This window comes from Myotis nattereri (genome assembly GCF_964212035.1).
Source record: "Myotis nattereri genome assembly, chromosome: 12".
Taxonomy (NCBI): Eukaryota; Metazoa; Chordata; class Mammalia; order Chiroptera; family Vespertilionidae; genus Myotis; species Myotis nattereri.
Window position 1 is genome coordinate 83,084,978 of NC_138087.1, and position 27,077 is coordinate 83,112,054.

At 57.5% G+C, this 27,077-nt stretch overlaps 1 protein-coding gene across 1 annotated transcript; it reads right to left on the reverse strand.

Moving 5' to 3' along the window:
• Positions 1–50: 50 nt before the first annotated feature.
• Positions 51–23,114, reverse strand: QSOX2 (quiescin sulfhydryl oxidase 2; the record flags this gene model as incomplete). The annotated part of the gene is made up of 12 exons (XM_081103126.1): positions 51–2,319; positions 3,513–3,701; positions 7,416–7,566; positions 8,054–8,176; positions 9,381–9,510; positions 9,682–9,816; positions 10,725–10,870; positions 11,569–11,659; positions 11,806–11,911; positions 12,998–13,046; positions 14,504–14,604; positions 22,787–23,114. The coding sequence occupies 12 exons, from the start codon at positions 23,112–23,114 to the stop codon at positions 1,814–1,816; spliced, it is 2,055 nt and encodes a 684-aa protein (XP_080959252.1). The 3' UTR covers positions 51–1,813.
• Between the last annotated feature and the right edge of the window lie 3,963 nt (positions 23,115–27,077).

Here is a 27,077-nt window from a genome sequence, read left to right on the forward strand (position 1 = left end):
GCTCTGCACCCCTCCCAGCACCCTCACAGTTGCTGCACATTTCAGAAGAATACAATTTTTCAAACATCAGATTTATTTCAAAATGTGCACATTACAGTTTTTAAATACAAAATGTTCACTTTCTTTGCACGTAAGAAATTTCAGAGATTTTCATGTCAATTAGTTTCTTTTTAACCAAATTCTCCCATTAAAAATAAATACATTTAAATTACTGAACCATTATATTCATTGTCTCAATAGTTACAACTTTAGAAAACAGACCTGAAGGTAGCATCCAGTTCTGAGCAGGCCACCATGTGAGGTGTGCAAGGCGGCTCACACTTGCAGGTGAGACCCTGCCCGTGGCCGCATGCCACCGGCGATCTGCTGGAACCTTGCCCCTCTGATGTCACAGACGTGACCTCAAACTGCAATATCACTATGAACCTTAGAAGCCAACATTGCCTGTCAAATGGGTTGATGTAGGACAGTGCCCACTGCTCACAGAAACTTATTTGGGGGAGAAAACGACATTTGACACGAACCTAAGGCAGTTTAATGAAAGAGGCCCAGAATTTCCCGTGGCCTCTGTAAACTGGCCCGTTTTCAAGTTGAAAGGAAACAATATGCTGCCATCAATCACCAGGCACACGAGCCTCAGGTTTACACCAGAGGCTTCTAGGGGTTAAACGTGTCACCAACTGGAAACCTCAGCTCAGGGCAGGGCTCCCTGATCCCGGCCACGCCTGCCCCCAGGTGGGCACCGGGCTGGGGGCAGCGTTGCAGGCACCATCCTCGGGCTCCCTGAGCTGGGCTGGGGCAGGACCTGGTGCGAGTCCACACGTGCTTAGCCGCTGCAATGAGGGAGCATGCGGAGACCACAGGCACAGTGGGAAGAACTACTTACCACCATCACGCACACAAGGGGGGGCACACACACACACACACACACACACACACACACACACGGGGGCGCACACGGCTGAGCATCTGCATAAGGGTCTCAAAGGAAATGCCCCCAGGAGTTCATTTGTTTACGCATTAATTTACCTCTGAATGTTCTGGGTTTTAACACATTTAAAATAATGTGTTAAAATCATTAAATGGTAAATAATTAACCACCAAAGCCCAGGGATAGGCCCTGTGCCAGGACCTGTGTAAAACACCTTCAGGCAAATGAAGTTTGGCCTTAGAGATGCCAGCGAGACCCCGTGCACCACCCACTCTGGCTCTGGGCAGTGGCTCAGGAGGGCTGTGGGTGCTGGATGGCAGGGGCCCAGGCGGAAGCTCTGTTCTCAGGCTCACAGTCTCCTGACTGCCGGGGACAGGCCGCCTGGGTGGCCCTCATGCACTGAGCTCTCTCATCACCAGAGTAACAACCAACAGGCCAAGGCACTGTCCCTGAAGAGTAAGACGAACACCACCCTCCCTCCCCACACCAAGCCTACCCCCCATGGCGGGGATGTGGGGGGGCGGGGGTATCCCTGGCTGCATTCAGTCACCCCTTAGCTTCCATGGGGAAGGGCTGGGTTTTTCTCCAAATCTCCAAAGGAGGCCGTGCACAATGGATGTGGAGCCCAGTAAACTTGATGAAAGTGGGTGCAAAACATTCTTTTTGGCCTGGACATCCCACTCCCGTTTTCAGACCTAGAAGAGTAAAAACATAGAAGTCGCTTTGCTATGGATTTGTCAGAGGCGTCCACGGACTGTGAAGGCCGGGAACGCACACAGGCCCCAGCTCTGGGACCACAGCTGCCATCAGCGGGAGCAGGCCCCTGCCTGTCATCCCTGATCAGAAACGTCACAGCCGCAGGCGCGGGCGGGCTGCTCAGCTCTACACGGACGGACGGCGGTGCCGGACTTTCCACCGCCGGGACCGCACTCGGAAGAAGAAGAACATCACCATCAGGAACATGGAGGAGGCCACGTAGAGCAGGACGCACAGGCTCATGTCCAGGCTGGAGAAGCCCATCCCCAGGAAGGGTGCAGCCGCCTCCACCTCCCTGCGGCCCTCAGGCCTGGCTGGTCCCAGGTGCGACCCCTCTGAGGGGCGAGGTGTGGGAGGCAGGGCCCCGGGCGGGTGCAGGCTCTCGGCCCCGTGGTCTCCAGGCCTCTCTGGGGTGGCTCGGCCTCCCTCTGGCCCCTCGGCCTCGCCCGTGCCACCCAGGGCCGTGGCGTACGTGTGCACGAGGTTGTCACTGCCGTAGTGCTGCTTCAGGAACAGGAGAACCTGGTCTTCGTCCCAGCTGTCCAGGCCCCTCAGCTCCTCGTGGCAGGCGGGGCAGAGGTCCGGAGTGGGCCACGCGACCTTGGGAAACCTGGGGTCCTCGCTCAGGTGGCCTGGGAGCGGGAGGGAGGCAGCTGTGGGGAGGCCTTCGCTCAACTTGCCCACCACCCAGGGCTGCCATGCCACAGGCCTCCCGCCCACGGTCAGGTGCCTGCCTCCCCCACCCTCTTGGTCCACCCACACCCACTGAGACCTCGCCGCGGGGACTAGATGACGCCTGTGCCCCTCACCCCACCTTTCCTGCACAGCTGCCCCCGCTTCCCTAAAGCATCCTCGGGCGGCCCCCATGGCCAGACTACACTGCCACTCACCTGCCCTGCTCCTGTCTGTCCCACTGCTTTGCTAAAGGTGGGCTGGGACTACGGGACTAGGAGACATCCTAGGGCTGCAGAAAGCCCTTTCGGCGGCAGGGTAATGACGGGGGAGGGGGCACGGGCTCTTGGAGCTCAGTGCTGCCAGGGCAACCTCGGACTCACTGGGAGCACAGGTGGCAGGCAGAGGCACGGGGAGGCCTGACACCTACAGCAGGGCCTCCACGGAGGGGCCTTCACCTGCACCGACAGGAGGGCAAAGCCGGCAAACTGAAGGGGCCAGGGCCACGCCACGTGACCAGAGCCAGCAGGCAGCTCTGGTGCAAAGAGCAACCAATTTTCTTTAGTGCTTGAATTGTAATATGTTTTTGTAATACAGTGGATTACATAAAAACCAACAGTTTAGTGGGTTTTCTATTCATCTTTATCAAGATTTACTTCTGAGTGGAATTATTTTTAAGCCTAATTTTAATCTGCCACTGATTTAGGAGCAGTTTGAATTACTTAACTCTGAGAAAATGTATGCGCCCTACTTAGGCTTTAAACAAAGCCATTTTGAGGAGTTTGATTTGTCGTCTGAGAGCAGATTTTAATGACACTAAAATTCCTTCCTGAAAATTAATTATGACCCAAGCCTCCCGCTGCGTCTCATTGGGCCTCGTGGGCTCCTCAGGGGGTGCATGCTGCCTGTCAGCTTCCACGCGGCTCCAGGGAGAGAACAATCTGGAAAGCAGGCACCCTGGAGCCTGAGAACAGCCCCTGGGGAGGTCCTGAAACTGATGGCGGAGCAGGGCTGGCTCCCGCTGTGAGCCCAGAGCAGGCAGAGCGGCACCGAGGTCAGGTCATCCCCTCGAACAGTGCTGCCGCCCCCCCACCCCCACCCGCTCACAGGACACGCTGACGGGCACGGGCAGGCCACCATGGCTTCTGCTTACCTGCCAGGCGGCTGTTCACGAGGTTATGCTTCTTCCAAAGCCAGAGGATTGCTTGGTCTGGGGTTTTCACGGAATCCATGGACTCTTTAGCCATTTCCTCAAAATGCTCCCCACACTCTTTGCAGCCGAAGAAGGTGAGCAAGTACCTCCGGATGGTCTGCAGCACCGCCTGGGGGTCGTCTTCGAAACCTGCAGGGACCAAGCACTGTGGCACCCCGGAAACAAGGCACAGAACGTGACTGATGGTTCCTACTGGAACTCAGGACTGGGGTGGTGTCGGGAGCCAGGAACGGGCTAAGGCCTGACATGAGTTTGGCAAGCATGTCAAACTCACGGCCCACAACCAATATTGGTGTGCCCAGGCAATATAACGGTACATAGGAAACATTTTAATAAAAATTTCGTAACTTAATTTTTACACTATCCTGTTATACATAATTATTAATAACGAACTACAGCGTTCGCGAATGACTGATGACTATCATCGTGTTGCATTCATTTCCCTTACACGACTTAATGCGCAGGCGCACCATTTCTCGCCACTAACACTAGCAGCGAATATTTTAGCAGCCTATGGCCACGTCATTCGTCTTGTACTGACTTGTTTGGTGTGTGCAACAGGAAATATTTCACTTTCGGAGAACAAGAAAACTAGGTGTATTTGCATTAACACTTATTAATTTGTGTAGCTATTCAGTGTCTGGTAAATTAATGTTCAAGCAAAAATATTGATTTTTGTTAAAATGTTCTATTATTTTAGGTTAACGATGACTCATTTATTTCAGCCCTTTGTATTCATCATGTTTCTATCGAAATAAACGTATGTTTCTAGGAAAATGGAAGCTGTTGTTTTTTTTGTGGCCACATAAACTTAAACCTTGTTTATTTGGCCCGTGTTAGCCTTTGAGTTTGACATGCTTGACCCACGGCAACAGGGCTGCTGGCCCCACGGCCTCCGCCGAGCATGCGCCTGTGCAGCCCCCAGAACAAGTACCAGGGGAAGGACCTCCAGGGGGCGAGCCGTGCCACTGACCAGATTCCGGCCTCACCCCCAGAGCAGGGCTCTGCCTCGGGTCGGGTGGGGCCCTGTGCACGTCCTCCCACCTCACAAGCAGGCCCGAAGGCTGGTGCCGGAGCCACAGCGCACTCCTCTAAGTGCTTGCTTTGCTCCGAAGTCCTTGCACAACACAAGCCCAGGTGTGCACGTGGCCTTAGCTTGTGCCTCTGGGGGTGCCACCAGCTTCACACTGACCTTCCCAAGGGTAGCCTGGGACGAATGGGCAGTGGCCAGGGCGGTCTGGGGAACGGCAGGCACCAGGACCTGCCCTCCTAGGAGAGGCTGCACCTCTGGTGGGAGCGCTCCAGCATCCACCCCCAGTGACAGCCCCGCATGGGGCCCGAGAAAACACACCCTGACGTTTTGGGAGAGCAGCCACAGGCAGGGGGGCAGAGACAACGTGGCCCTAACAGGGGCCCTGAGAGAACCAGAGGGCAGCCTGGGCTGGGCCTAGCGGGCCTCTCCAGACAGCTAGGATGGGGGTTAAGCATACAAAGGGGACCTTGTCAGCATTAAAAGACAGGCAGCAAGGTAACTGGGTAAACAAGACACAGTTCTGAGACTGAATCCGTCAGAACCAACAGCAGGCCCTCGTGGTCTCTGGCTGAAGCTCGTGGCTCTGCTTCACGGCCACGCCCACCAGCCCTGGAGCCCCAGCGGCCTCATTCCCATGTCCCTTAGTCACTAACTGTGGCGGCCATTCCACTCAGAGTTTGAGCTGAGCTGACTGCTCCCAGGCTGTGTCCAGGGCAGTGAGGCAGTGCCCACAGTGAGATCGCCACGTGCATGCGCTCGGCTGGGCTCTGCCCGTGGCCCCGCGCCGGCAGCCAGCAGCCCTGGGCCAACATCTGCTCCGCTTCACCGTAATCCTCCTTTTCTCTCCCCAGCCAAGCGCTGCTCACTTCGACCTCCCTAATCTTTAAAGTGCACAAGAACCACAAAGCTCTACCTGAGGGGATTAGGGGACACGCAGGCTTTTAGTCGATGGGCTTACGCGTCCAATAAGGAGAGGAAAACCTTCCAAGACATAATCCGGCATCTCCGTCTGACCCAGTTCTGCAGCACGAGACGTGCTCCTGGTAGAACTGCAATGTACGTGACTCTGCTGCTGGGCGAGACCCCGCGGGATCTGTGTGCTCTGCCGTGTGCCGCCCTCCGACACAAGGCAGAGCTACACAGCTTCGCCGGCTCCAGGGGACGCAGCCCTGGCGGCTACCAGGCTGCCCTCAGCGTGTGCTGCTGCCAGGGCAGGACCCGGAAACGCAAGGCTCCAGCTGTGCACACGGCTGAGGTGGTCTGATGTCACTTTTGTCCGGGAGCTCCACGTTGCCCCTGAAAGTCATGCTGCTCTTGTCCTGTGTGATTCTTAAAAGAATCTCAAGTCTCAAAGCCCACCTCTGCCCCATGAGACCCCAGAACTCAGCGCTGCCTGGACGAGAGCTTCGTGGTAAAAATGCCCGAGGGCAGCCCTGCCCTCTGCACCCGGCAGGTGAGCCCTATCTGACCGAAGGGTGTGGAGAAGCGATGCCTGTGCCCGCCGAGGCCCTGAGAGCGCCTTCCTGGGTGTGGTGAGAGCAGGCCGGGTGCAGGGCTCGGACCTTCTGAGTCAGACCAACCGCCATGCCTCTGGACGAGCATCCGCCGGTCCCACACAGGAGCCACCACATCTGGGTTAGCTTGTTAGGCAGCAAAAGGTAACTATGAATTTTACACTTTTACTGGAAAGAACATTGGACTGTGTGAGTCAAGATGTAACGTAAGCATCAGTGGACCTCAACAACTACGAAAATGACAACCAAGCGCGGCTGGCGTGGCTCAGTGGTTGAGCATCGACCTATGAACCTGGAGTCACAGCGTGCTTCCTGGTCAGGGCACACGCCTGGTTGCAGGCTCGCTCCCCAGTAGGGGGTGTGCAGGAGGCAGTCGATTGATGCTCTCTCTCATTAATGTTTTGATCTCTCTCTCCCCCTCCCTCTTCCGTCCTCTCTGAAATAAAAAACATATTTTAAAAAAGGGAAATGACAACTAGGAGACAGCAGCCTGCTGGGGCCAGGCAGTGTCCGCACAACCAAGTCCAGAGGGTAAACTACCCGGCACATTTCGTAGTGTCCACGGAGCAGGCAGAACATGACGACTCTGCGTTAGCTGCTTCCGGTGACTGAAGTTAGTCAACCCACTCAAACTTTGGTAGTTTTTCCTCTTACGGCAGGCGGCCCCTGAGATGGCCCCGGGACGCCAGCTCCCGTGAACAGGCGAGGCCATGGCTGACTTCTAACAACCAGAACATGCACAGTGAGGGGCTCACTCTGACGGAGCCAGTGCTGTGGGAGCTGCTGTGGAGCGGACGTGGGGAGGAACAGCCAGCAGGTGACACCCAGGCCCTCAGGCAGACACGCTGCCCTGGCAGAGGACCTGGCTTGGCCACATCAGATTCCTGACCCACAGACACTGTGAGAGACGAGTACACTGTCTCAACCTGCTGGGTTTTAGGGTAACTTGTCAGGCAACGAGAGATAAAACACGCCCTTTCCTACTGCGTCTCACACCTGGAAAGCACAAGCAGAGGTTCCCACAGCAGGTCCTCTCCCGGGCTGGGACGGGGCGGCTGCAGGGCATCTGCACGTGCTGGGCCCAGGGAGGGAAGAACTCGGCTCCGCACTGGGCGCGTGGGGTCTGTGACCTGGAAAGACACTCCCTCCGCCTGCTTGGCAGGGCCCCCAGGGCCCCCGATGACACACTGCCTTGCGGCCAACGCCCCGCTGCTGAGCTTTAGCTTCCGACGGCCCGGCCGGCGCATCCCGTGTGCGCCAGGGGGCAGACAGCCCCTGGCAGTGCAGGGACGTTACCTGTGCCATCCAAGGCGTCTGGGTGGGTCCCGGCCCGAACAGTCAGCGTGTGGAACAACTTCCAGAGAGAACACGTGTAACCCCTCAACTCCGGGCGGCTTCCTTGACATCCAACCCACGTTATCTGATCAGTGAGGAATATTCCAGAAATCTGAGCAAAGAAAGAACAACAGATATAGAAATAGCTGGTGAGTGTCCTCTGACTGGTGGTAGTTACACACGGGGACACGTATCCAAACTGTGAGCACTTCCAACAGGCTCACGCCAGGTGTGTGCAGACCACGGCCCTGGCACAGCTAGTCTTGGCGAGGATGAGGCTCTCAGCGAACTACGGGAACCCAGCCTGAGGAGCAGCTCAGCCGCACTCTTACTAAACACATCAATTTTAGGTGCACAATTCTGTCCACTCAAAATTTTCTGAACAAGCCCTGGTGCCATCCCGTGAGAAACCACCCCTGCCTGCGCGGCGGCCATCACCAATGTCCCTGCACCGAGGACTCGGCAGGGAGCGGACGGCACCAGGGACAGAGGAGGGGACGTGCAGTCGTCATGGGGACAGGGACAGAAGCCACCGCGGAGGGGCCTGAGGAGGGGCCGCGGGGATGCCCGTGCGTGGGCAGGAGCCGGGAGGTGCGCACCCGCATCTTGTTGTTGACCAGGTCCAGGATGGCATTGTAGGGCACCCGGTCCAGGGGGAGGCTGGCCAGCCACTCCTGCAGCATCTCCAGCAGCTTCCTGACGGGCGGGCGGCCGGGGAACAGCTGTTGGGGGAAGCACCACACTCAGACCCCTGGGAAGGCAGGCAGCCCCTCAGGTTTCCAGGCGCAAGTGTGACCAGCTGGTCAGCGTGTGGCACTCACCCGGCGACCCCGGCACCCAAGCACAGCGAGACGTGCAGAGTGGCGCTGCCGAGAGGGCCCCTCACACCTGACCTAACTTATGAGACGACGTCGATATGGAAGAACAGCAGCCACAGCGCACTGTCAGCCCCGGAAACTCTTTTCCGACAGGTCGCCCAGGACCACCACCAATTACGAGCATGAATTTCAAGTCTGAGTCAGCTGCAGGAAGACGGCTCAGATATGCACGGCCACCCTGGCCTTGGAGCTGGGCCCGCTGCTCGCTGAGCCGGTGCCGACAGCGGAGGCTGAGCAGCCAACCGCTGAGCAGCCGACGGCCCGTGAGCAGGAGGACGTTCTGGAGATTCCGGAATTCTGAGCCCACAACAGGATCGCAGCCTGTCCACGCCGCTTTCCTTTCTCCGTGGGAAACGCACTAGGCGCCTCCTAGTGATTCCTTTAAAGGTCATCACGTCGCAGTGCTGTGACCGGGGGGCCCTAGGGCCCTGGCTGGGCCACCCCAGGAGTCAGAGAGCAGAGGGGCCGCAGCCAGGCCCAGACAGGGCTGCAGGGCAAGAGGACCAGGGCTCAGACCTGCCCCAGGACCTGGGGGGGGGGGGGGCTCCCAGAATGGTCCGGGCCAGAAGACAACAGCCGGCCAAGGCAAGAACTAAACTTCCATGAGCACTGCGCTACCTCCTACTAAAGGTGGAGGGTGGCGCCCACAGCACTGGTCCCGGCCCCCTCAGCAGACTCCAGAGGACGAGGATAGCAGCCGCGCTGTTCCTCCGTGAGGGTGCTGCCCGCCTGCTCCTGTTGTCCCCATCCCCCATGCCATGGGGCTGCTGGCATCAGCCACCCACCGAGTCAGTCCCACAGTTCCCACCACACTCACCACCCACCTGGGTAAGTGCCCCTGGAGATTTCCCTCCTGCCCATGCCCGCCGCCCCCCAACCCAGGCCCCCTGCTCGGTGCCCCTTCAGGCCTGGCATCCGCATGAGCCACACCCCCAGTGCCAAAAGCAGGCTGGGCACCGCTGGCCAGCAGAGTGCACATCCAGCTCAGGTCGGCCTCGTTCCGCAGGGTCATGAACCGAGCCCCCAGCCCAGAGCAGACCCCACACACCTTGGCAACGATAGTAATAAAGTCCTTGAGTGTTTTCAGCTCGGCCCCAGCCAGTGTCCTGTGGGTGGCCAGCTCCACCCTCAGGAGGTAGTGCAGCCCCGACTCCAGGTCCGCCGTGTACAGTTTTGACCTGAGATTAGATATCACAGAGCCAGGTATGAATGCCTTCTCTCCAGTGAGCCGCCTCCCGTCCCCCCAACTCCCAGGAGGCCTGAGCCTTCAGCGAGCTGAGCCCACAGCTTCCTGTCCACCTGGGCTCCCCGTGCTCACCTCCCACACCTCCTGTCCAAAGAGCACTTGCCTGTCAAACTCTCTCCACACCACAACTTCAGAATTTTGTTCTTTGCTTGGCTTTTCAGGCAATGCAAGCGATTTTTTCCTCACATCTGGCAACGACTTCAAATAAGAGGAAAAAAATGACCGAAGAGGCTTCATGCTGCGAGAAAGGGGTGGGTAGGTGGGTGGGTGTGGGCTGAGCCGGAGCCAAAACCTGGCCGAGCTGCCCAGGCCCCTCAGTGGGGGAGGGAAGCTGTACTCCCCTCCCGCCCTTCACTGCAGGTGCCATGGGTGTGGCCTCGGAGCTGGCCCCACCCCCCTCTCCCCAGGACATGAGACAAACCCACACTACCCTGAGCCTCAGCTGCTCAGGGGCACCCGTGGGCTGTGGAGCCGGCTGAGCACCCGCAGCGTCAGCTCTCTGATGTGTGGAGGTCTCGGCCTCGGTCCTCCCCTGAGCCTGCTGCTCAATGGGCCCTCGAGCTACAGGGCGTGTGAAGGCTGACTGAGACCTTCCAGTAGCTCAAGGTCATGTAAAGTGCGCCTCAATGTTACATCGCACAGAGGACAGCTCCACAGAAACGATCCTTGGTCTTTGAGGCGAACGGCAGTGCTCAGGGAGCTGGGGAGGACAGTGGCTGAGCCTGGCCTGGTGTTCAGTCCTCACGAGCTCAGCCGCAGGTGGTACAGACGCCCAGCTCCACCAAAGCCCAAGGTCCCCAGGCCAGCGGGCGGCGTGAGAACCACTCAGCAGGGCGGAGAGGTGGGGACCCGGCAGGCAGCACAGGTTTTGGACGTGACCTAACCCTTCCGCCCACAACCTTTTCCAATTCGGGATTCTCTCAGGGGCCCCAGTGCAGAGGACAACTGTGCTCTCAGGAAGGAGAGTGGACTGAGGGGATGGAGTCCAGAGCCCACCCTGCCCACCGCTCGCTGGGGAAAGGGGGTGCACCCCCCCCCCCCCCGGACACAGACGCAGACCAGACCACATCTGGCTTGGTGTGAGCTCCCACCCAGATGGTTCCGGGATGCCACCACCAAACAGTCCTTCAGCCAAACGACGCTTACATGTTAATTAACCCGTGGGACCCATTTGGGTAAACCAGGTAACAGGAAGGAACGGAAGAGATGCCAAGCTTCTCCAGAAAGGCCGGGTCGCTGTCCAGTGCTCTCTTCACCGCGATGTTCTCGTAAGGACTCAGGTCCAGGATCACCTGCATCAGGAGGGAAGGTTACCCTCGGCCCAGGCGGGTCCACAGGGCGCGGCGCACAGAGGGAGCCCTGCTCACAGAACCAGAGCAGCGTCACCGGGAACTCTGCACCCGTCTTCTCCACACCCAGACGGTCACATTTAAGGCAACTGAGCCACGGACACCCCGGCAGAAACCAGACGGTCTGAGGGGACCTGACAGTGGCCCTGTGCAGTACTGTCCCAGCCAGCACATCCCCCATGAAACTGACCATCAAGTGCCCCCCGCCCCCGGGGCCACAGCCCCAGCATCCCCGGACAGCAACAGGGCCCTGGCCTCTGCCTTGTGCCTAGGCGGGGGCAGGGGGAAGAGGATTCGGCTCTGAGCAGAGCTGAAGAAGCTGCTGCCTCCACCCTGGCAGCCATCTGGCTAAAAAGCTGGGAGCCCAGAATACAGCAAACAAACTGGACTCCAGAGCATAGGAGCAAAGCAGCACCACCAGGCCCAGGTCCCTGCCCCCTGAGTCCTACGCCCACGTGGGGACAAGGCCAGCCTGTGCCCTACTCTTCTCCTGCCCTCAGAGACGCTTCCCCACTGTCTGCTCCACAAAGCGGATGATTCACCGAGTAACACGACTACCCTAGTTCTCACCCCCAGAATCTAGGCCCAGGCCCCGTGCTGAACCCATCACGCCGGGACCCGACAGGATACAGACATGGTACCTCACGTCCAACATACGAGCTGTTGCTCTCAAACAGAATAGCCACGTAGCAGCCCTCATGGTTGTCAATGAGAGAAAGAACGTCACTGGGCCTTTTAAGAGGAAAAAAAGGCTTTCAGTGTTTTTGCGAACAGTGAGCTGGCCACCAGGTACAGGGCCCATCCCACTTAGTGCACATCTGAGTTTGCAGAATTAATTCGACGCCTAACGTGCCATTTTCTCTCACAGAACCACGCACCGAATAGGGTCCAAAGCCGGGCAGGCGGGAGGCCTGTTTGCGTCCGTGTGGTTCTGTAGGAAGTCGATCATGGCTTGTCTCACCGTCTGCAGCTCTCGGTCAGGCCCTGGGGAAGCGACCGCCATCACCTCGGTGACCTTACCACATGCCCCCCCCACCCCGAGTCCCCAGTGCGGTGCCTTGCCACCGAGAGCTTGGTACAGACAGCGGTGAGTCCAACAGGAGACCGCACGGTGAGGTGACAGGGACGTATTGCACACAGGCGTGCAGACACAGGCCGGGCACGCGGACTCCACCCACACCTGGTTCATACCAGGCAGGACGGCCTCTGATTAGAATGCAGTCACAGTGGGCTGACTGGTCACCGTCTGGGGCCTGATCTGGGTGCCAGCTACCTGGTGGGCCCATTCATAAAAATTCACCAGGTGTGCACTTCTCCAATATTTTTTTCAATTACAAAGTTTACTTTTTTAAAAAATAAAAACTTTATCACACCCTAGCCAGTCTGGCTCAGTGGATCGAGCGTTGGCCTGAGGACTGAGGGCCTGGGTTTGATTTTGGTCAAAGGGCACATGCCTGGGTTGCAGGCTCGATCCCCAGTGTGGGGCATATAAGAGACAGCCAATCAATGATTCTCTTTCATTACTGATGTTTCTATCTCTCTCTCCCTCTCCCTTCCTCTCTGAAATCAATAATATATATATATATTTTTTTGAACAAACAAACAAAAAACTTTGTCACCACTTTGTTAGCCAAAAGAAGGCAGAGCACAAAATAAAAACTTCCTGCTGAAACCTGGCTGGTGTTGGTCAGTGGTCAGAGTGTCAGTCTATGGATCGAAGGGTCTCAGGCTTGATTCCTAGTCAAGGGCACGTGCCTCGGTTGCAGGTTTGATCCACAGCCCTGGTCGGGATGTTTGCAGGAGGCAACCAATCGATGTGGCTCTCTAACATCCCTGTCTCTCTCTCTCACCCTCCCTCTCTTCCACTCTGAAAATCTCCTGGGTGAGGAGTAACAAAAGCCAAGCAAACAAAGCCTCCTGCTGAGACTCGCCTGCCTGAGTGCTTAAAGGAGGTGGGCAGGAGGCTGGTGGCAGGGCGTGAGCTGGGGCTGCGACAGGCTCCTGAACCATTTGTCCGTGATGGGTACCTGAGGCAAATCTACAGTAAAGGCACAGGGCTTATGTCCTTACCTTTAAAGTTTTCGCCAGTTGTAAAGTCCTTTGTAAATGCTCTGAAATACTAAGAGGAAAAACATAGGACAAATGAGACACAGCCTTGCCTGGGGTCTTGCCGATGTATGATCTTTAGCCAGCCAATGAGCATTCAGGTACCCCAAAGTCACCTCCCCCCAGAAAGTCTGCTCGAAGCCCCGAGGCCCCAGAGGAGGAGCCAGAGGTTGTATCTGTGGGTCTGAGGCCTCCTGCCAGGTGTACGGGGTGACTCGCACCCATAAGCACTGTTACTTACATGCTCCGACCCAACAGGGCAGAGCCACAGACAGCACCTTCCCCGACCCTAAGGGTCTCACTCTAATGTCACAAAGGCTTCTGGGAGGATGACAGGCACAAATGAGTAATTCTGAGCAGAAGAAAGCATTTTCTATTGAAAAGACACGTTGAAGACAGTTACGGACGGGAGCGGTATTGCCACACTCACAGCTGAGCCTCTCGAAGGACAAGGGGCTCTGGAAACGAGTGGGAAACAGACACACGACCCAAAAGGAAGTGGGCAAACCCACGCGCAGACAGACAGGTCACAGTGGGGTGTTCCGAGGACCACAACCAGACAGGCTCGTGGCCCCTGGTGCAGCCCCCGCCCAGCAACACACTGCCAGGCCTGTGTCCAGAAGGCTCTCGCCCACATAAGGGGACACGTGCAAGTGTTGTCACAGCAGCCGGAGGGGAACAGCCAGGTGGCAGCAATGGAGGGACGGTGGAGCGTGCTCCAATAATGGGGTGACTGTCAGCAACGTCCTCTCAAGTAAGAGACTCGAAGCTTCCAGGCAGCACTGGGCCACGTACGCAGCAAACAAACCCAAATGGGAGAACACCGGGAGGGTCAGACTCGGCTGAGAGCCAGGGGATGGGCCGCAGGGCTGGGCCGGGCACGGCCTGCGTGAGGCTCGTGAACATGTGGGGAAGGACGCGCTCTGGCACAAGCTTTAGGGCTAAGGGGAGGGGGCACGAAGCTCCCTCAGCGTGTGCTTCCCATTGTGATGCGCTCTCGCTTGTGTGCAGGCGTGTGACTGTGCATGTGTGCACACGCACCCCATGTACATGGTTCTCTGCCTTCCAGTTAACCCTCTGCCCCTAGTGGGAAATGGGAACACATCTGTCTGGGGCCCACGTGGCGTGGTCAGGGTGGCCAGGCTGGGCGCCATAGCAGGGGGTCCTGCAGGCACCCAGAGAAATGAGCACAGTGCACGAGGCGTCAGCTCACGTGGGCCACACGTGGGTGGGGAAGTGCGGAGGCGCCAGACCAGACTCTAGCAGCAGTCCCGACCACCCCACCCTCACCACACAGACCCCACAGCAATGTGCCCAACCCCAAGGGGGGACCAAAAAGGGACCCTCTGCAAGCAGACACTCCTACTGCATCTACAGAAGCGCCCCCTATGCTGGAGACGGAGGGGCTGCCTTCGGTGAACCCAGCGCAGACAGAAGGTAAGCAGAGCCGCGAGACAGGAGGGTGCTCACCCGGAAGCTGGGGTAGAAGTGGATGTCGTAGGTCTGGCACACCTCGTGGTTACTTTTGTCCGCACAGTCCAGGGCAGCGACGCGGATGGCGGCGGCCCAGTCTGAAAAGCAGATCGAGACCTTCAGTGTGAGAGAGAAGCATGGACTGACTGCCTCCTGTACGTGCCCGACGGGGGCTGAACCGGCCACCTGTTGCTGTACAGGATGACGCTCCAAAGAACTGTGCCACCCAGCCAGGCTGATATTTTTATTAAGGAAAACTCCCAACACCTGAATGAAATAGAACAATGCAGCCACGTGTGCCCCTGTCAGTGCCAACGGTGATCAGCTGCTGGAACCTTGTCCACCCAAAGGCCCCCCACTTCCAGAACTGTACCCGCCAGCTGCACTTCTAAAGGACAGGGCTCTGCACCCCCATCTGCCACTGCGTCATCACAGCGAGTCGTCACACGCTCCCCCAGCAGCAAGCACCCAGCGATGCACAGCTCCTAACCATCTCGTCTTTGCTTAAACTGTTTGTTTGAACTGGGTCCAAACGAGGATGTTGGTTGGGACTGCGGACGTGGGTCCTCTGCTTGCAGCCTCCCGCCAACTGGCCCCCTACCTCCGACTGTGTCCGACTGCGTCCAAGCTCCCACAGCACAAAATGACCCTGGCCGCCTCCCTTCGAACTGACCACCCGCATGCATGAATCCCCAAGGCTGCAGCCAGAGGGGCACCTCAGTCCTGTGCCTCAGTCCTCCTGCCTCCCTTGCAGGTGGCAGCTTCCGTGCAGTGGACACTGTTCCCCAGCGCCCTGAGGCCAGTTTCAAAGGGACGGCCTTCACATCCTCCAAAGGCTACTTGTGAGGCGTTCCCTGTACGAGGTCTCCCCTGCTTCTCGGACGTTAAGATTGATTGCACCGCCCATGACCCTTTCTGAACCTCCCTGGCTCTCTGCCTGCGGACGCCCGAGGAAGCAGGACCAGAGCCAGGGCAGCCTCTGCAGAGACAAGGGCAGGGCACGCAGTGGGGGCCAGGTAAGTCCTCCCGCCTTCTCCTGCAGGTCTCACAACTGCCTGTCACCGGGAGGCAGACGCTGCCCTGTGTGCACCGTCTCCCAGGAATGTGGTTAAAAGCAGGTGAGTTCCCTGAGCTCTGATATGACCTAAAACTGCAGAGGTTACATGAGAAACACGCCTAGGAGAGAAAACACTGACCATCCCTAGATCCTGCACAATATGAAGGCCTGCATATAACACCAATTAGTGACTGCTATTTTCACCCAATCTACCCCTTTGCTTAAACAGGCATGCTTTTTTCTTCTGTAATTATAAAAAGTTAACCACCATTAATAAAACACAATGGGTCAAGTAACAGCAATATCTAAGCTGTGTTTTCCACAACCAATGACTGAGCATTCGAGCCTCAGAAACAATTCCTGTCTTGAGGCCACGGGTGGGAGAGATGTGCCGGCCCCCCCCGAACCGCAGGCCACCCCTCCAGGGGCTCGGGTCACCGGCCAGAGGAGGTGATGCTCACGCAGACGGCAGAGATGGCTGTGCTGAGCAAGGCCGCGCCTCCTCTCCTCGCGGATGCTGCCTGCCCAGGCCTGCCCTCCCACTCGGTCACAAAGCATCCACGAGGTCCCAGCTCACAACACAGGGCCTCACTGTTGGTTGGGAATTTCCATGACACACTCACCGCTGCCCAGAGAGCGTTAAGGAAAGGAAAGCGGCCAACACCGCACACGCAAGTCACAGGAAATGCCAGGCAGCCCAGCAGCAGAGAGATGGCGGACACTCGGCGCCCGCAGTGGGACTGGCCCTGCCTTGTGATTCTCAGGTATTTCTTGGTGTTACTTAAGGAAGGGATGTGAAACCTGCTCCCGCAGGGTGCGTGTGGGGACCACAGCCCAGGCCTGTGTGCATTTGCCCACTACGTTCTCGTTTCTGACCTCACAGCGTTCCCAGAGCAGAGACTCCACGTGCACAAGTGTCCCAAGGCTGCGGGGAACACTGCCCGACGAGCTCTGAACACGGCCGGCCAGGTGGTGACGGTGCTGCAGGAGCGCTCCTGAGGCTGACGGCCGCCAGCCCTGCGTTCAACACTTCATCCCCTGAATGCACAAGAGCCGGGTCCAGAACGGGAGGCTCCAGCACAGGCCTAGGCAGCACCCCCCCCCACTTCCCCCCGGCTCTGGGCACAGAACATCCTACGCGTGCAGCCACACTTGTTCCCTGACGTGAACACTGTACCCACCTCTGGCCTTGGAGATCCTGGAGGACCTGGGCAGGATCATCGCAGAGCAGAGACCTCCCTCACCAAGTCCCAAGTCCCAGGAGTCAGGGCGCTGGAGGGTGCCTGACCCTTGCATTGGAACTCCTGCCCTCTCCCCCTACGCCCCACCTACTTGCCATCTCCATCGCTGTCCCAGGCATCCCTCCCAAAATGCAGCCCAGAGACTCCTGATCCTCTCCCTCTGCACCCTGTGCCCATCCTGCCCCCAGAAGTGGGAACCCAGCTCCCCTCCCAGGGGCACCAGCCCGGAGGGCCCAGGTGCCTTCTCCTGGTGGGGGGAGCAGGCTCCGGGGGGCAGCAGAGGCCCCTCTGCAGGGAAGGTGGGAGCCACGCAGACCACAGACACCAGCCCGGTTTCCGGCCTCCAGCTCCTCAGCAGACCCCCCTCTGAAGCAGGCCCTGGGCTGGAGGCTTAAAACTGAAAACCTCGTTTTCCACAGGAATGTAACCGAGTGCTCACTCCCGCCTCCACAGCTCTCCCTCAGGAAGCAGCAGGAACCCTCCACTCGCACACCTGACACGTGCAATCCTGGGTTCCACAGCGCCCGTCCCAAACCCGCTTCAGGGCACGGTGTCTGAAAGCAAAGACCTGAGTGCAGGGGGCACGCGGGCACGGCCGTGAATGACCGCAGAGCAGACATCGAGCTCACTGGAGTTCGCAGGAGCACACCAGCAGGGACAGGACGCTGGGGGGCCGTGGCCCGCCTGGCTTCCAGGACCCCTGAGAATCCACAAGTCTGTCTGTAACCGCCACTCCACATACACACGTCCCCTGGAGCCGGCTGCCGTCCGGTGGAGGGGCACGCCGACCCTCACAGGCCTTTGTCTGTCTTTGAAAGAAGGCCGTCTGTGGGAGGCCACCAAACACAGACAGGGAGGGCTTCCGTTACTGTCCCTGCAAGTCTGCGGGCAGATGGGCGGCATTCAGGGAACACAAAAGAGACACTCTCTGTTCCCAAATAAAATGCAAGCCATTTCAAAGGTTTGCTTCAGTGTATCTGCCCCATTCAACTGGGCTCCTCCCCTCCTCCTGCCCACCTGCCTGTCTGGGTCCCACACACAACGGAGACACCACTGTGACCCGAAAGGACAGCGCCTGGTCTCAGCTTCCCCAGCAACACGCGCCGGCGGAGGCTCTGAGGCTGCCACGAGGGGCACCACCAGCAGTAGCCACAGCCTTCTTTTAGGACCATGGGCTTAAAAACATGCGTGTGAAACAATTACGCCTCCAGATACGGTAGACTAAAATTCATTTCACCTTTACGTGTCAAATAACCATATGGCTTAACCCAGTGGTCGGCAAACTCATTCGTCAACAGAGCCAAATATCAACAGTACGACTGAAATTTCTTTTGAGAGCCAAATTTTTTAAACTTAAACTATATAGATAGGTACATTGTTATTAACTTAATTAGGGTGCTCCTAAGGCTTAGGAAGAGCCACACTCAAGGGGCCAAAGAGCCGCATGTGGCTCGTGAGCCGCAGTTTGCCGGCCATGGGCTTAACCTACCAGGATTAAACCTTTTACTATTACTTGTCAAGTTCTAATAGAAAATGTCTGCGGAAGTCTATTCCAGTTGCGCATTAGTTGGTCTGGATCAGCGGTTGGCAAACTGCAGCCCCTTGAGTGTGGCTCTTCCACAAAATACCACGTGTGGGCGCGCATGTACAATGCGATTGAAACTTCGTGGCCACACTCAAGGGGCCAAAGAGCCGCATGTGGCTCGCGAGCTGCAGTTTGCCGACCACTGATCTGGATGATGACAGGACAGCGTGGGAGCCTCCAGGTTTAAAGGAACGCACGGGACGTGTTTCCAAGGCACAGCACCCCGTCTGGCCTCTCCACCCTCGAGCGGTGTGGGGTTCCCAACCCCACGGTCCAGCCACAGGAAGGCAATTCTCCCACCTGGTACAGGGCCCTTCCTGGCTGAGCAAAGGTCTTTTCGGATAAACTCCAAGTTCAAACCACACACGGACAGGTGGGAATTCAGCCCCACACCAAGGAGCAGAGCAGCCCCGGTTATCCAGAAGCTGTGTGCGGAGCCCAGGCATGTCTCCGAGTCTCACCCGAGCCAAGGGCCCAGCGAGGTTACACTCAGGCTGTACGGGGTTCCAGCCAGCGGGCACTCCGGGGCTGAAGCATCACAACGTGGGAGACAGGAAAGGCTTCGAGAACAATCCCGCGCGTCTTCAGAGCCGAGGCGGGACCAGCAGCACTTACGACCTGGCTTCCCCCAGGTGCAGTTGGAATGAAGCTGCGTCTCACAGGCGCACCTGGGTCCACAACAGGAGGAGGCCCCCACTGCCTGCCTCTAGCCTCCCTTGCAGCCTCTGAGACCATCCACGTCCAGGGGAGCTCCCACAGCCCTCCTGGGCTCTCCACCCACCACTCCTGCAGGTGATTACCGCTGCCACCAGCACCCCATCCTCCCAGGCCCCTTCCTTCTTCCAGTGAACAGACACTGGTGCCCCAGCTCATCACCAAGAAGGCTACATGCTCGCCACACAGAAGCCAAGTCCAGACCAGGTGATGGAGAGCTCAGAGAGGGCAGGGCTCAGGCCCCCCTCTGGCCTCCGTCCACTGCAGACCCAGGGAGTGAGCCATTCGGCTCTGGAGTGGCGTAGCCTGTCACCCAGCTGTGTGACCACTAGTGGGCGACTCAGTCTCATGATGGGACAGGGAAGACAAGGTCTGTAGTGGGTCCAGCCCCCTCCTGTCTCCTCCACAATTCCAGGGCCAGTTACCGGAGACCTACCCCGGCTTCCCTGAGGCGAGAACAGATACCAAGGACGCAGTGCCCAGTCTCCACAGAGACATTTCAGAGGCACCTGGGTGTGGGCTGCCCCAGGCACAGGTGTCTCACTCGGTGGAGGAGCAGACGAGCGGGCCCAACCACAGCTCCAGGCTAAAGGATTTCAGGAACAGGGCACTCTGTTCAGCGAGTCCTCAGAAGTGACAGCCTGAGCCAGATCCACACAGCTGCCGAGTGCCACTGGCGACTCCCAACCGGAGACCTTGTGCTTGTCACGTCACCTTTCTTTCTGAGAACATGAACGAAGCAGGGGCAGGGAAAGAACGAAGTGCTTAGGAGAGAAACTTGGAAGTCAGAGAAAAGGGGCCTTGGGGACAGGGTCGGGGGTCAGCGGGAATGCGCTGCCACTGCCCACTGCTCCCCTGGCTACAAGTCCCATGGGGTCCCTTAGACCTTAGGAGGGAAAGGCGTGGGCGTGCTCCCGGGAGGAAGAGCTCAAGCCACCTTCTCAGAGGGAAAAACATTTATTTTCAAAATCTTGAAAACGTCAGTGAAGAGCTCAAGTTCAATGCAAATCTAGGAAAATGAAGGTCCTATGCTGGGCCCAGAGGCTCTGCCCAGCTGGGAGGAGCCTGTGGGGCATTGTGCTCCTCTAAGCAAATGAGGGGCCAGTTAGGAGGCGATGGTGGGAGGACAGCAGGGGAGCAGACACTCATCTAGCTCAGTGCCCACCTGCCACCCCAGGGCACTCAACCAGGGAGTAGAGCCTATACCACAACCACCCACTTTCTAGGAGCCACTCAGGTGCAGACACTAGGAGGAGGGCGTCGGGTGGGGAAAGCTGCTGGACACTTGAGTCCAAGGTGTGGGTGCCCTGGGAGGCTGGCCGGACAGCCCGATCCAGTGACTGATTGGAACCAGTGTGGTGACAACTGCGTGACTCCACTTAGACTCGCTAAATAGAAAACCACAGACATACGTAATACTTTCAACAGTAAATATTTAAAAAAGAGAGAGAAAACCACAGGCCCCAGGCGGCTCACTTGTGCTGGAAGCCCATGGCACCAAACCCTTACATCCAACAGCACAGCGCAGCCCTCGTAGGGTGCAGCTTTAATGGTCTGCCCCTCCTGGTCCACACCAGGGGGTCATCTGCCCAACAGGCCCCCGCCTTCCCCTAGGGAAGGTGTCCTTGCCTGAAATGATCCACTCTTCACTTCTGCCTATGAAACCTTCATTCTAGATACGCCTTGGAGAGACCTTCTAGTTCCCAAATGGGGTGCTCCCGGTCCATGAGGCACTTAATAAAGCCAATCAGATCTTCACATTTACTGTGTGGAATGGTGTCTGTTAACAGACTGGACGGAGGGGCGCCAGGGAGCACAGCGCGGAGCAGAGGGTGAGGGCTCTTCTTCCCAACGCATCCCCAGGGCTGAAATAAGGCACAAAGGCCTGCGGTTGGTCAGCCGCACAGGGACACAGGGTTAGAGTTAGCGGACTCCTTTGCTGAGGAATTGGAGGGTGGGGTCATCCACGAGGGGGAACCACTGCCAGGTTCCCGGTCTCCTTGGCCAGGGCCCTTTCTGGCCGCACGTCCCTGGAAACAGTGACTCTCCGACTTGGGCTGGTGCTGACAGATGCTGGGCCCAACGCTGAGCTTCTGACCCATGGGCCTGGGCTGGGCTGACAACGTGCATCCCTACCAAGTCCCCAGGGGACACTCCGTCAGAGCTGGCAGCTTGGCTCTTGGGACCCTCTGCCTAGGTCCCCACAGACCCCCCTTCTCGCCCTGCCCGTGCCTCCCGTGGCCTGTGGGTCACAGCGTCTTTAACTTTTAGCCGTATCTGCCTCCCGTCTCAGGCCTCGTTTTTCCGGCCTGGACTTGGACAGTGTCCAGCCCCTTTAAGATAACCTTATTTGGCTAATAGTTAAGTTAATCACGGCACTAGGTACAGATGTGATGTTTCACTTTCAGCAGTAACCCTTCTTACCTGCTGGTTCAACGAAGGAACAGTTTGCAATATTTTAATCATAGTTTACGATTTTTGTATTCCAGAAACTAAACTGAACAAAAATAAAAATATGCAAAAAATAGGTGATCAATGTCTTACCAGAGCTGCCTGCATTTTAATTGACACATCTGTTTCTGTAACCAAATAGCAAGTGAGAACTCAAAAACTCTCTATATTATTGAAATGCCTGTTTGTTCTCAAAGAAAAGACTTAAAAAAACAAACAAACCCTGTTCAGCAGTTCTCTGCCTCAGCTGTGACCAGTGCAGAACACGAGGGACTTAAAACATCAGATCAGAGAACAAACCCTTTAGAATTAAAAGGTCCCAACGCCGAGGGAGATGAGAATGCACCTGAAAGATAATCATTCACAATTATGCACGAAAACCCGATGGAGGCTTCTTGCAGGTTTCTTTGTGAGTCGGTTTAGATCTGAGAGCATGACAACAGGGTCGGATATGAGGCCCCACGGCAAAGGCCGGAGGGAAGCACAGCACTTTGCCCCCGTCTTGCTCCTGGAACACAAGCACAGGTGAGCTCACACCTGCTGGGGCCCGGCCCCACCCCAGAGCACTTCCCACGCCTTTCAAAGCGGGGCGCTCGGCCGGGCTGCGGGGCGGAGGCTGCACCCCGCCGGCCACCTCCACGCGCACCGGGCAGACGAGGAACTCGGACGAGGAACTCGGGGCAGCAAGATCCCAGAGCGGAACCTCAACCACAAGACCCGGGGCGGCGCCGGGGTCCTGGGCGGCAGGTACCCGGCTGCGTGTCTGTGACCGAGGAAGCACCGCGAAGGCCGGAAGGTCTTTTCCTGCGTCCACAGAGGCAGCCCCAGGGTCCGGGCGCCCACGCTGGGGGCTCTGGGTATCCCTGTGGGCCGCCCCCAAACCAGGAGGCTCCTCGGCCGAGAGGCGGCGCCCGAGCGGCCTGAGTCGGAAAACACTCGGGCCAAGGCCCGGGGGCGAGGAAGCTCTTGGACCCCCAGCCCGGGGCGCGGAGCCGGGGGCACCGGAGGCCGCCGTCCCCACCTGCGGGGCGAGGGCGGGGAGAAGGCCCCGTCTTCCTCCCCGGGAAGGTCCTACGGGGCGCCCTGGGGACCCGCGCGCCGGCCCGCGCGGGCCACGGAAGCGGGTGCCCCTGCCGGGCGGGGAGGGCTGGCGCGGCCGCCGCGAGCCCGGGGCGAGGACCCCGGACGCAGGGCCAGGCCGGCCGGCGTCGGGCCGTGCGGACGCGCCTCACCTCGCACGTCCCCGGCCAGGGCCCGCCAGGTGGGCGCGTAGCCGATGCAGTGGCCGCACCACGACGAGTAGAACTGCACCAGCCACGCGGCCGAGCTGTTGGCCGTGGCGGCGCGCACGCTGCCGCTGTCCAGCACCCACACGGCGTCCTCGCCCGCGCGGTACAGCGCCGCGCCGCCCGTGCCCGGCCTCGCCGCCGCCGCCGCCAGCAGGACGAGCAGCGGGGGCAGCCGCGCGGGCCGCCCCGAAGGCGGGCGCCGGGCTCGGGCCGCCGTCCCCGCCGGGGCTCCCGGGCTGCGCGCCGCGGCCGCCGCCCCGGACGCCGCCATGTTGGAAGTGCCGCGGCGCCTGACCTTTCACCCTGGCAACCGCCGTCACGTGAGCAAGGCCCGCCTCCGAACACCAGGCCCCGCCTTAAGCCCCGCCCCAGCCGCCCGCCCCGCCTCCAGGAGCCCCTCCAGGCCACGCCCCACCACCCTGGCCTCCTCCGCTGGGGTAGAGTCGCCAGATTTGGCAAATGAAAATTCAGCTCGCCCAGTTTTGTGAATTTTTTAAAAATATATTTATTTTTAAAAATATTTTTTATTTTTTAAAATATATTTTTATTGATTTCAGACGGGGAGCTAGAAACATCAATGATGAGAATCATTGATCTGCTGCCTCCTGCATGCCCCCTACTGGGAATTGAGCCCACACCCTGGCATGTGCCTTGATGGAGAATAGAACGGTGACCTCCTGGTTCATAGTGTTAACATAAAAGCGTTCAAACCTGTAAAGAGGTTTTTTTAAAAAATATATTTTATTGATTCTTTTTTTTACAGAGAGGAAGGGAGAGAGACAGAGAGCTAGAAACATCGATGAGAGAGAAACATCGATCAGCTGCCTCCCGCACATCTCCCACTGGTGATGTGCCCGGAACCCAGGCACATGCCCTTGACCGGAATCGAACCTGGGACCCTTCAGTCCGCAGGTCGACACTCCATCCACTGAGCCAAACCAGCTTCAGCTGTAAAGAGTGTGAGTTTATTTGAGCCAAACTGTTGGCAATTGCGGGGAAGCAGAATCTCAATGTTTTGGGATAATGCTCCAGAGAATGGCAGTTTTTCACCCTGTTTTATACATTACAATCAAAGGAGGCACCGAAAATGGGTTACATGAAATCCCTTGATGATAGATTAGGGAGGCGGGAAAAAGCAAAGTGGGGGGAAAACTCTGGGACTGGATAAAAGTAAAATGATAGGCCCTGGTGGGTACAGGATAGTTTACAGTCAACAGTTAACATGATAATAACAATGAGGGGATTTGTGGTCTCTGTCCTGGCGCCCGGCACATTTGGTTTTGCCCTGAGGGGTCCAGAAAAAGGGAAGGTACAAGTTACCCTGACATTTCACAGGCATGTTATCTTAGGTACAAAAAAACAATAGGCCCAGTTATGATCAAGATTGACCTTTGTCAGGGAAGATAGCAGCCTAGGAGGTGACTACACATGATAAACTGCTTCTAGTTAAAGTTTTAATTTCAGACCATCCTTGTGGTTACTTTAGGTGTTTGAGTTTGCAAAACTGCCATGCAGGCCTTCCCTGAGCTAGTCAGGTTAGCATGTGGCTAACAATAGGTTGACACTCAACCACTGAGCCACACGAGCCAGGTCAGTTATTTGGATTTTAGATAAACAGCGCATCACTTCAAGTCACAGGTAACTGGGCATCCTGTGTTTTATCTGGTGGCCCTACCTGGGCTTTAGGGGGTCTGCCACCCTGACCTTGACATTTAAATAGAGAATCTAACTCTTAGAATGCCTTTCTTCACGCACATTTCCTGGGCTTCTGCTCCTTGCTGAGCCCTGGAGACAAAGTAGAGCCACTCAGTGGGTGTGCATTCCAGGTGAGATGGAGATAAGGGCTATAAAAAGCAGTAAAGCAGGCCAGCGGGTGGGGAGGCCTCTCAGAGGAGGTAAGAAGAGGCCAGCAGCCCAGGCAGAGGCACTGTATGTGCAAAGGCCCTGCGGTAGGAACATCAGAAGAGTAGCAAGGAGGCCAGTGTGGCTGGAGCAGAGGGAGCCAGGGGGAGGAGAGAGAATTGGGGAAGCAGGGCCACCCCGAAGCTCCCTAGCCAGATGTTGGACTAGGGCCTTGACTGAATGTGATGGTGCCCATGGGAGGGTTTTGAGCTGGAATGTAGTTCTGGCTGCAGGGTGAGAAGCAGGAGGGGCATCAGGAGACCTGTGAGGGCCATCGCAGCCCTCCAAGAGGTGGTGGGTGCGGTGCTGGCGAGGAGGGTCGGACTTTGGGGATGTTTGGAAGGTAGGACAGGTGGTGGATCAAGTCAGGATTGTGAGACAAGGGGTCACATCTGCCTGCAGGACTTTTGGCCGGTTGGTCTTGGCTGAGATGAAAGATGGTGGGGGAGGGGAGGGTGGGAGAGCAAATTTGGGGGTCAGAGTGGAAATCAAGAGTTTGTTTTGGATCGCTAAATTTGTGAGACCTTTTTAACATCTGAGGGAGGTGCCAGGCCACAGGTTGGCTGTGAGTCTGGAGATCAGAGGGTACCAATAAGTTGGGCTGGTTGAGGTCCCCACACACAGAGAGCCTGGGGCAGGGCCAGGTTGCCAGGCGTGGGAGAGAGAGAGAGAGGAGAGAGAGAGAGAGAGAGAGAGAGAATATCTTGTCCTGTCCCCAAGCCTGCGGTGAAGTTTTGCAAATACCACTGGCCTTTTCCCAGCTGTGCTCATGGGGCATTAGGAAGGGGCCTTTGCTCGGTGCAAAGCACTTATGCCAAGGAGTTTGGTGTTTGGGGGTGCAGTGCGGGCGGGTAGGACCGAGGGCCACGTGGACAGATGTGGGGCTCACGGGCATTGTTCTGGGAGCCAGTGTGGACCAGGACAGACTAGTTGGGCCTGGTTTTGTCTGGGCACCTGCCAGACAGCCTGTCCCCTGCTGCCACGGGACCTGCCCCACAGGGACCCGGCTCCCTCTGGGAGGCCAGCACGCTCAGGGAGCCAGACCCCTGGACACAGGAAGTCACCAGTTAAATGGATGCCAAGTGTGAGTGGCACACCCCTCTGGAAGTGGCCCCGTGGCCTTCACTGGGGTTTATGCGAGAGGCTGTGATGGCCGAGCAGAGTGAGAAATGAAAGCGCCTCATAAGCTGGTCAGATGACCTGGGACTTCGAGCCCTGAAGGTATTTCATGGAGGAGGGACCGTTACGGGGAGAAACTGAAAGAGACAGATGACAGGAAAATTAAATGTAGGGTTTAATGGAGAAATAATCATTTTCTATGAAAGATAATGAGTTCTCTGGAGGCAGGTATCATGATTTATTGGCCCAAGAGGTTCCTGGGGAGCATAGCCAGGCGAGCACGCTGAGGCCGAGACGGGAGTAATCCTGAGAGTGAAGGGTCCATACATCTGGACACCGCGCCCTCTGCCCATGTATCACAGGGGCCGGGATTAAACCGTCTCCCACTTCAGGGAACACAGTCCTCCAGCCAGTCAAGTTACAGCTGCCTCCCCGGACGCCACTGTCCTTGGAGGGGGGCCAGGGTTCTCACGAGTCCCCTCGAGCAGCCTCCCTTCAAGGGCCTGGACCACAGGCCGAGAGATGACTGCAGGGCTGCCGGCCACACAGGGAGGTCACCACAGGAGGCCCTGGTTCCAGCAGTGAGCACAGCCATGGCCATGACAGCGCCCACCCCACGGCCACCAGACGGGAGACTGTGGGACTGGAGGCAGACCTGCAGGGCTTCCATGTGGGAGATTTATTGCTGTGCCAAATGCATGTGTGTAAATACATAATTCCTCTCACACGGCCTCATAAATCCAAAAGGGTCAGCCATACATAGAAAAAAAATTAAAAATTACAAACTAATTTGTTCAGAAAACTAGAAGGGAATCAATACAAAAACTGTAGCTCAAAATTTGGTTTGAAATTGTGTGCGTAGAGAATGAACACATTTCCCCCTGAATCCAAACGTCTCCTTTGTGGTGGCTCCAAGGTGGGCCGGGGCAGCCGGTGCCATGTCAACATGAATTGTCTTAGCTGGTACCTTCGTTTGTAGGATGGCACAGGACCAAGGTCAGCCTGGGCCTGAGCAGCCACCCCAGGGGCCTGGGGAAGGGCCCTGCAGTGTTCTCAGGGGTCTCGGGGCCCATCACCAGACCTGCAGGTGGGGGGCACAGGCAGCACCTTGGGTTTTGCCAGTGCAGCTATGGATGGATGGATGGATGGATGATGGATGGGTGATAGATAACACATAGATGACTGATAGGTGGATAAATGACAGATAATAGAT